General features: G+C 37.8%; 1 protein-coding gene across 1 annotated transcript in view; it reads left to right on the top strand.

Annotated features, from left to right (window-relative positions):
- The window catches only part of LOC107730084 (DENN domain-containing protein 5A-like), a 73089-nt gene that overhangs the window by 55825 nt on the left and 6382 nt on the right, over positions 1–10882 (top strand). The window contains exons 11-17 of the mRNA XM_016540819.1: positions 1043–1174; positions 1292–1444; positions 1549–1636; positions 2136–2220; positions 8679–8807; positions 9155–9276; positions 10313–10458. Of these exons, the coding sequence (XP_016396305.1) occupies positions 1043–1174; positions 1292–1444; positions 1549–1636; positions 2136–2220; positions 8679–8807; positions 9155–9276; positions 10313–10458 (855 nt within the window). The remainder of the gene's footprint in view (positions 1–1042; positions 1175–1291; positions 1445–1548; positions 1637–2135; positions 2221–8678; positions 8808–9154; positions 9277–10312; positions 10459–10882) is intronic.

Raw genomic sequence — 10882 nt, 5'->3', positions numbered from 1 at the left:
CTTGACGCACACGCAGGTTGCCAGATTGACGACACCAACAGGAACGAGCGCACTTGACGATGAATGAAATGAAATACGCTCTGTTTTCCGCCAACTGGCAACCCGGGGTGACGAAATGCAATTGGATAAACTGGCAGTGGCAGAGACGGACATTCCGGCCCGGAACGCACATTTTCAAAAGAGAATAACTGACTGTAGCATTGTTTTTCAGATAAACAAGTATGTTAACTTAGCATGTTTCTTAAATATCTGCAAACATATTATGGTATTTTTATGCTTTAGTAGAGTCAAAAACTTACATACAGCACCTTTAAGATTTTTTTCTATTGCCATATTATTTTTATTACAATTAAGCTCATTTAAACCCCTCTACTTCATTTGTCAGTTTAGCTTAAGTATCATAAATGTCTACTTGAGATGTAGTGCGTGAGTCTCGTTGACCATCTTTATATTATTTTAGGATCCTTTTACTGTGCTTTTGTGTGATTTTAGACAGTGCCAGTCCTCATTTATTGTAATTTTATGGAAAAACACCAGAACAGCCTTTAAAATGTGTCTTTAATTTGTGCCCCACGGAAGAAAAGTCATGTGGGTTTGGAAAAAAGTATAGCCTTAATTGTCATTAAAAATAAAATGCATTTCATAAAATTTTAATGGTCCTAAAAATAGGTTTCATATTTTTTTTGTGGTACGCATATATTATTTTTTATTTATTTTATGTTTTATTTATTTCAATTTTACTTTTTATTTGATTGTTATTTATTTTTTTATCTCATGAATTTCTTCATGAGATAAGTCTTCATTTTGTGCTTAATTTAATTTAACACAATACCAAGATTTAAATGTTTAGAAGTGTAGGTATTGTAGGTGTTCTATATATTGTAAACCACCTGTGCTTACCGTGGAGTTTAACCCAGTGGACTTGGGGCTATTAAGCCACCAGAACTCTAAATTTAAAGTAACTCAAATGCCACAAGCTACATCAAAGTTTTTTTTTGGGGGGCAATGGGCATCATGTGTCTTTTTGATATTGTCAATGCAGAAGTACATCCAGGAGGCCAGGAACCTGGGCACCACTCTCCGCCAGCCCAAACTCTCCAACCTGTCACCTTCAGTCATCGCACAGACCAACTGGAAGTTTGTAGAGGGACTGTTAAAAGAGTGCAGAAATAAGGTGCGTGTTTTGATCCTTCTCTATATTTGAATTAATAAAACGGGTATTGATCCATCTGGGTGATCTGGGTAGATCAGGATATAAGCTATAATAACAACCCCATTTGATCTGGCTCAGACCAAACGCATGCTGGTGGAGAAGATGGGACGGGAAGCGGTGGAGCTGGGCCACGGGGAGGTTAGCATCACTGGTGTAGAGGAGAACACACTCATCGCCAGCTTGTGTGATCTGCTGGAAAGAATCTGGAGCCACGGTCTGCAGGTCAAGCAGGTACATAGACAACATAGACTGGGCATACAATGGGCTCTTATGAATGTGGTAATGTGTAATATGGTCAGCTTGTTTGACCAGGTCCTGCTCTGTGTGTTTGCCAGGGAAAATCTGCCTTGTGGTCTCACCTCTTACATTATCAGGAGAGTAAAGAGAAGAGAGACGCTACTCCAGCAGGCCTCGGCCCTCCTGGTAAAATACTAAGATGATACAGCATTTGCACATTGCAATTCCATACATCTAGCTGCCTACATAGAATTCTTCTTCTGAGGCGGCATGTTAGTCAAAATAGAACAGTGACTGATTTGAAAATCTCTACATAGGCAGCGCAACTCACGTTATCCACACAAAAGATTCCAACTTTAACTGCTAAAAACATTTAAAATGAAAACTATTTTAAAATATTAATACATTCAATAATAGTAAATACTACATTTTAAATATTGACTACAATATAAATATGTTTTTTATTTTGTTGCAATGCAGTCTGGGATATATGTTTTGCCTTAGAATTTTGTAAAAAATTAGGAAAAAAGGAAAAAACTTCCTATGATACTAAAAAGGCTTTCTAGGTAGGCAGCTCTCTGGGGTTTGGATCAGAGCCTGTATAGTGCTTGGATAGCTGGCTTTCATTGAAAACATGCTGAATAGGTTTGATTTTTCAGTGTATTTTCCCTGTTTTGTGTCTCAGGCATCATTCATGACACAGAGAGACGGAAGTCAGATGCTGGCTGTGCAATGCCTCCTCTCAAGGTCTCTATGATACAGGACATGAGGTGAGAATTAAACCATTATAGTGTAGAGAAAACAATCACACTACACAGAGAAGTGCTGATGCCGTCGCTTGTACTCTCAGTTTTTGGTTCTGGCAGTATGTTCTGAGTGGGTTTAGTCTTACATATTATGTTTGATTATCATACTACCCTTTTTCCACCAAAATGGTGCTGGTTCTTGTGTCGGGGCCAGGTTCTGAAGTGGGGGATCTGATCTCTCTCTGGGTAAATGATTTTGCGAAATTGATGATGCAAGAGCAAAAAAAAAAAAACATGTTTTATGGACATCCAATATTGACACCAAAGTTAGATATAATACTGTTTACAGCTGTTAATAAGGGCTCAGGAGCTGAAACACAATTATGGTAAGGGTGGTTACATTTCAAACACATGCTTTAAGCTGTTAACCAATCACAACAGACTGGGCCAGCTAACCAGTTATGAGGTTTTTGGAAAGGCGGGCTTTAAAGAGACAGAACTAAAACATTTCAGGCAGAGGGTGAAACTTCTTTTCTATGTTTCCCAAATCTTCAATTCGTCTCAGCGAATTTAACTATCTTAGACGCTGTTTAGAAGTGTAGGTATTGTAGGTGTTCTATATATTGTAAACCACCTGTGCTTACCGTGGCGTTTAACCCAGTGGACTTGGGGCTATTAAGCCACCAGAACTCTAAATTTAAAGTAACTCAAATGCCACAAGCTACATCAAAGTTTTTTTTTTTTGGGCAATGGGCATCATGTGACTTTTTGATATTGTCAATGCAGAAGTACATCCAGGAGGCCAGGAACCTGGGCACCACTCTCCGCCAGCCCAAACTCTCCAACCTGTCACCTTCAGTCATCGCACAGACCAACTGGAAGTTTGTAGAGGGACTGTTAAAAGAGTGCAGAAATAAGGTGCGTGTTTTGATCCTTCTCTATATTTGAATTAATAAAACGGGTATTGATCCATCTGGGTGATCCGGGTAGATCAGGATATAAGCTATAATAACAACCCCATTTGATCTGGCTCAGACCAAACGCATGCTGGTGGAGAAGATGGGACGGGAAGCGGTGGAGCTGGGCCACGGGGAGGTTAGCATCACTGGTGTAGAGGAGAACACACTCATCGCCAGCTTGTGTGATCTGCTGGAAAGAATCTGGAGCCACGGTCTGCAGGTCAAGCAGGTACATAGACAACATAGACTGGGCATACAATGGGCTCTTATGAATGTGGTAATGTGTAATATGGTCAGCTTGTTTGACCAGGTCCTGCTCTGTGTGTTTGCCAGGGAAAATCTGCCTTGTGGTCGCACCTCTTACATTATCAGGAGAGTAAAGAGAAGAGAGATGCTACTCCAGCAGGCCTCGGCCCTCCTGGTAAAATACTAAGATGATACAGCATTTGCACATTGTAATTCCATACATCTAGCTGCCTACATAGAATTCTTCTTCTGAGGCGGCATGTTAGTCAAAATAGAACAGTGACTGATTTGAAAATCTCTACATAGGCAGCGCAACTCACGTTATCCACACAAAAGATTCCAACTTTAACTGCTAAAAACATTTAAAATGAAAACTATTTTAAAATATTAATACATTCAATAATAGTAAATACTACATTTTAAATATTGACTACAATATAAATATGTTTTTTATTTTGTTGCAATGCAGTCTGGGATATATGTTTTGCCTTAGAATTTTGTAAAAAATTAGGAAAAAAGGAAAAAACTTCCTATGATGCTAAAAAGGCTTTCTAGGTAGGCAGCTCTCTGGGGTTTGGATCAGAGCCTGTATAGTGCTTGGATAGCTGGCTTTCATTGAAAACATGCTGAATAGGTTTGATTTTTCAGTGTATTTTCCCTGTTTTGTGTCTCAGGCATCATTCATGACACAGAGAGACGGAAGTCAGATGCTGGCTGTGCAATGCCTCCTCTCAAGGTCTCTATGATACAGGACATGAGGTGAGAATTAAACCATTATAGTGTAGAGAAAACAATCACACTACACAGAGAAGTGCTGATGCCGTCGCTTGTACTCTCAGTTTTTGGTTCTGGCAGTATGTTCTGAGTGGGTTTAGTCTTACATATTATGTTTGATTATCATACTACCCTTTTTCCACCAAAATGGTGCTGGTTCTTGTGTCGGGGCCAGGTTCTGAAGTGGGGGATCTGATCTCTCTCTGGGTAAATGATTTTGCGAAATTGATGATGCAAGAGCAAAAAAAAAAAAACATGTTTTATGGACATCCAATATTGACACCAAAGTTAGATATAATACTGTTTACAGCTGTTAATAAGGGCTCAGGAGCTGAAACACAATTATGGTAAGGGTGGTTACATTTCAAACACATGCTTTAAGCTGTTAACCAATCACAACAGACTGGGCCAGCTAACCAGTTATGAGGTTTTTGGAAAGGCGGGCTTTAAAGAGACAGAACTAAAACATTTCAGGCAGAGGGTGAAAAGAGGTGCTGCAGCAGTATATGGTATGAGAAAAATACAGTGTTTTTTTAACTTTAAATCATGTAAATATATTCTTGCAGACCCCAAAAATTAAATTATGAACTTGTAAATGAACATAATATGGGCTTTTCAAGAAGGTGAAAAATAGTGGCTGCAACAGTTACTGCAACAATGCAAAAGACATAGGAACAGGATGTCTATCAAATTAACTTACATCACTACATTAGTCATTTAAAGTGTTCTCTATTAATATGTCAAAATAAACTTGTTTTGTGTCTAAAAAAAACTATTAGAAAACTATTTTAAAAATCTAAAACAAACGGGAATCTTCTTAAAATTTTGAAAAAATGTGAAAATATACCCTGAAACCCAAGACCAAATATGGGATCATATGTTTGTTTGTTTGTTATGAAAATTATAGGTAGAGTGCTGCAGTGCAGTGAGTGTATGGGAAGGGGGGTCGACTCCTCACATTGCGTGAAGAAAGCACCGAGACGTTTCATGTCGCCACATTATTTCCAGCCTAATTAGCACCAGACCCCCTGCTGAGCTGTGCCGTGTCATAGCAGTGCGGGAAAGCCTTAGCATGACATCCCTCTCTTCAGCCATGTTAGGATCTCCTACTGAAAATGCTAACTGATAAACATACTATTTCAGTAATAGTGATTTGTGAAAGAAGCTTTTTTTCTGATGTCTGAGCAAGACAATGGCTCAGACATAAGTACATTAGGATTATGGCTGCAGGTCTACAAATTCAAATCTGGCCAGCATCTGGAGGGCAGCACTAAACGCTATAATACATTTATGTAATGGAAGGTCAGACAGTGTTGACTACCAGAGGTGGAGTGGAAGAGAATGCGTCTGGACGTGGCATGCATGATAGCGACTGCGAGCGATGACAGCAGGCTGGCTGATGCTCTAGGGAGTCTGTGAACCATTTCTCCTGCCCCCATTTTCTCTTCTGAAAAGGCTCCTGAGAATGCTGGCAAATTTCCACTGCACTGCAAGCACGGAGTGGGTTCAATGAACCTGTGCACGACAGGTTATGGCGGTATCTAGACGAGCTCTTTTGATTCTTATAGAGTCATGGTGCAATCTCACTTATTGTTGTTAGGCGAATTTTCATGGGAGAAATACAGTGATTTGAATTGGAATCCATCCAATTGGGAACTCCGTGTGAGAGTGAAACTGGTTCAAGTTGGTTATGCGCATTTGCTGCGCTGGCCAACAGAAAGCTGCTTGGTTTGAAAGTGACTTCCGTGTAAGTTGTGCTTCATACATCAATTCACTATTGACAATAGATAACTGACCTTTTTTGTATTCAAAAATTCTCTGAAATTTTGCTAGTGTGACCGCACCTCAATACTGATTCTAATTAGAGGTAGAGATTTGAGTTGATTTCATATATAACAATAGAGTATATTTACTATATATGGAGTATACATTTCATTGAGTTAACATGAATGATGTCTCAAATCAGGCAGCTTCCTGAAAAGATGTGTGCTGTGGCTTAAGATTTGCCTGGCAGGTGATAAAACAAGCAAAAATCCCATAGACTTGCACAGAATAGAGTGCTGCAGTGATTATGTATTTTTAGGCCAAACAGGAAGTCAGCATCACCCTGGTTCAACCCAACAGGATTCTTCCAGGCATCCAGGCTTGGATTATTAAAATAAGCTCTGTAGCCAACAAACGTTTATGATCCTTACAAGTTTTGTTCATCATGATAATCTTCAAAAATGAACACAACTTTTATCAATTTTGAAGCCTAAATACAATCAGCAGAAGTATAACGCTAAACGTGGACTATAAACGAACTACACCATGGTCACATGACTTCATCATCACCACCATTAAAGGTGGGGTAAGCGATTTCTGGTATTCATGACGTATTGACACAAATTTCAAATGATTTTCAACGGTTGCTTAGTTTTTTGATTTTCAACAGACTTTAGCTGTTGCGGCGCAGATACGGTGTTACTCACCTGTCGAGAAGAAACAAAGCAACCTCAGGCGTCTGATCACAGGCCTTCCGCTCTTTGAGTTCTCTCCAGCGCTGGAAAGCTGATCCGATATTTACACGGGTCCTACTTCTTGCCTTAAGCCTTCTTTTGTTCCGCAGACGTTTTCCTCTTTTGTTCTTTATCCGCCACCTCTATCTTTCTGTCCCTCCTGTGCACTGAACGCGCTCTCCTCCACATCATGAGTAGACATGCCCCTTACTGCTGATTGGCAACAAGTTTGTTTTGCTATTCGGCCCGAATCAGTTTTCTAAAGTGTTTTTGAAAAATCGCTTACCCCACCTTTAAGCTTCTGACAACTCTTTCAGTCTTTAAAAAAAGAAATTCCTGAAATTCCCTTTGCAAGAGCATGATAAACACAGTGAGGCTGTGAAAACAACTAGTAGATGAGTTTTCCTTTTCAGTGTGATCATGTTTTATGTAACTGTTAACTTCTGTAGTCCCATTTAGCCACTTGTTAGCAACCGTCTTTTTTAAAGACAAGTAAAAGCTTTTAAAAAAATCACAAGGGGGTATTACAGATGTATTTAATGTTAAAGATGAAAAGGTTTAAATATCTTGAGCTTGTGTTCACCACAGACCTTATTTCAAGCATTTAACCAAAATAAAACACTTTGACTTTAGGACGATGGAACCAAGTGCCAAAACCCACATGAAAAAATACTATAGTAATTTATAGTAAATACTATAATGTTTTTGAACCATACTATAGTAAAGTACTTGAATTAATTTGTTGTGGTAATTCTATAGTTGCTGTGGTAATATAACACAACTATAGTAATATAAACAAGTATATATAAGTTTTCTACAACTATAGGGTATATTATACTACAATACACTACAGTTTACTGTAGTAAAAACTAAAGTATACTACATTATTTATTACAGTTTATCAGTTCACTATAGTTAATACTACAGTATGCTGTAGCATTCATTAAAAAGTGTTGTAAATACTATAATATATACAGTATAATACACTTTACTATAGTATGGTACAAAAACACTACAGTATTTACTATAAACTTTTTTTTTTTTAACTTTTGGCCTACAAAAATATGTAATCCCTGTAGCACTCTATATGATAGAGTGAACAATGATGTAGCAACGCCCTAGATACCACTCAGGAAACATTAACTACTTAGCAACACCCTGGCACCCTCCCACAGCATTCTAGTATCATGGTGGTGAGTTTTGCACAGGCAAGCACCACTCATTTTACAATTTTACAATTAATTTGTCAACCTTTCTTTTTGAATCATCCTTTTGAGGTTTATGTTTTTATAATGTAATTTTTATATTGTGTATGTATTATTCTAGGCATCTTAGAATCTCTAGAGAAAGAAACTCTTCTCTGGCAGTGTTATTAAAAAAATTAAATGACTGACTCCAACACTGTGTCCTAACCAGACATGATGCGATTAGATTCCAGTGACAGGCAATTTGTCTGTCCACACTAGACATGACACGACCAAAAGACACAACAAAATCAATCACAAATCAATTAGCCAATCAGAAGAGCATTTGGACAGGCTTTCTCTGCAAGTGCGCTTCTGTCTCGAAATTCAGATTCAAATTAAACCATATTAACATTGTTCAGATTACATACCCAGTGACTGATACAGTGTTTGTCATTAAAATACAATTGCTTGTTCACTTTAGAGTTCACAGTTTGAACTTTCTTATTTACTTTATTTTATTATTTTCAAGGTAAATTATTGAGCTGTTACTTTGACAATTAATATTACAGTCATGCAAAAAGTATATTTGAACTCTGTTCCCTGTTGCTCATACTGTAGCATATCGTCATTGCGGCTAGTTAGAACAATAACTTGGAGAAAATTTTCATGATTAAGGAAAATATTTAATCACGTGTCGCAGCGCTGGTTAGAAGTCACGTCTGGTTAGGACATGCTGAAACTCATTTACTTAATTCTGGTAGAAATTGGCATTTGAAGTCCAATTATGTGACTGTAATTCACTGTCTGTCATTCTTCAGGCACATCCAGAACATCAGTGAGATCAAGACAGACGTTGGGAAGGCCAGGGCATGGGTTCGTCTTTCCATGGAGAAGAAACTGCTGTCCAGGCACCTGAAGCAGCTGCTGTCTGACCATGAGCTCACCAAGTAAGACCTATTGACTAGTTCTTTAGTGACATAGAAAGCGGTGTTATGAATCAGATGTACTGTTTGATATCAGAAAGTTAAAATACAGGAGATGTAGCACAGTAAAGAATAAGACACCATTAAAAATGAAGATTTTTTTGTTTTATTATTAATGAGCCTTGAACAGTAAAGTGGCTCGTCCTCACTAAAGAGTTCTTTGTGGTGTCCTCTTCTGACCTGTAATGCATTTGAACTCATTTTTTCGGGCTCTTTGCTCATGCACTTAACTTTCAACTGTTTCCTTTTAAAGCTTTTGTGTTTAGGTTTGTACTGTATGGTTCCATGTGTTTGGTTGTATTTGTTTGAAGGAAACTCTATAAGCGCTATGCTTTCCTGCGCTGTGATGATGAGAAGGAGCAGTTCCTCTACCATCTCCTCTCTTTCAACGCAGTGGACTACTTCTGCTTTACCAATGTCTTCACCACAATTAGTAAGAGTCACCAAACTCTCACTACAAACACAGTATACCATTAAAGGGATAGTCAACCTAAAAATCAAATAATGTTGTGTTGGTAACCAAACAGTTTTGTTTCCATTGTATTCCGTTATATGTTTTGACCATACAGTGGGAGTCAATGGGAACTTAAACTGTTGGTTACCAAAAAAAAATCTTATTTTGTATTTCACAGAAGAATGATCTATATTCTGTATTTTGCAACCTTGGTGATAATCAATATATATCTTGATACTGAAATGTTTTTCTTTCATAATTTAGATGAAACAGACATAGCAAACACACAGATTCAGATTGTAAATATATATATATATATACTGTATATATCTAGATAAAAAAAAAAAAGCACTGTTTTGGAGGCATGTTCAGTGTCTTAACACTTTCAAATTTATGGTTCATAAACAAACACGTTGCATTAAATTATCATAATATTCATGAGGTTGCTTACTAATATAACACTAGCATTATAATTGTGACTACTGATATCATGTATATTAAATAAATTAAAGGGATACTCCACCCAAAAACAAAAACTCTGTCATCATTTACTCACCCTTTTTTTCTGTGGAACACAAACAGAGATTTTTAGAAAAATAATCCATCTCTGTGAGTCCATGTAATGGATGGGTCCCTCAAAGTTGATACTTTAAAAACCACACTAAACGAACTTGACTGTAACATACAACCCCAGTTTATGAATCAAGTTGATGAATCAACTGGAGTCATATGGTTTACTGTCGTGTTCGTTTTTGTGTGGTTTTTAAAGCATCAGCTTTGATGGACCCATCCACTTGTATTATATAGACTCACAGAGATTTATTATTTTTCTAAAAAATCTCTGTTTGTGTTCATCTGAAGAAAGAAAGTCATATACATCTGGGACAGCATGAGGGTGAGTAAATGATGGGAGAATTTTACTTTTTGGGTGGACTATCCATTTAACTCTGCTATCAAAAACCTCTGCACTCTGCTTTTCTTCTCTTGACCTTGTCTTTGTTGTTGTTGTTCACAGTGATACCATACCATGTGGTCATCATTCCCAGCAAGAAACTAGGTGGCTCCATGTTTACGGCTAACCCCTGGGTGTGTGTGTCAGGGGAGCTAGCTGAGACTGGAGTCCTGCAGGTCCCCAAAAACACTCTGGAGATTACATTTGAGGTGAGCCAATATATATCGACACACCTACATATTTTTGCCTATTACTCTGGATTCACTATATATTACGACTGGGTTGAAAATATTTCTTGATTGGGTTGAAAATATTTCTTAATTTTAATAGATTCTCATTTTGATTAACAGATAATGATTCTTAGGGTGCATTCACACTTGGCATGTTTGGTTCGCTGTCATAAATGCCAATGTGAACGCTAAGCGGACCAGGACCAAATGTATAATTTTCCTTTTTGGTCCGGACTAAATGAACCAATCTGTGCTGTCTTCAATTGATGCGTGAACAAAACTTACTGAAACATTATTTTTAGCGTGCCTCCCATCCAGTAAATCGCAATGAGCATTGTGCTTTGTTAGTTTTGATATGAAACAAAGTCTCAGCTTTCAAATTCTGTCGATTTTATTACAAAAT

Source organism: Sinocyclocheilus rhinocerous, unplaced genomic scaffold (genome assembly GCF_001515625.1).
Source record: "Sinocyclocheilus rhinocerous isolate Xijiao unplaced genomic scaffold, SAMN03320098_v1.1 scaffold878, whole genome shotgun sequence".
Classification (NCBI taxonomy): domain Eukaryota; kingdom Metazoa; phylum Chordata; class Actinopteri; order Cypriniformes; family Cyprinidae; genus Sinocyclocheilus; species Sinocyclocheilus rhinocerous.
This window is presented reverse-complemented; position numbering and strand designations above follow the sequence as displayed.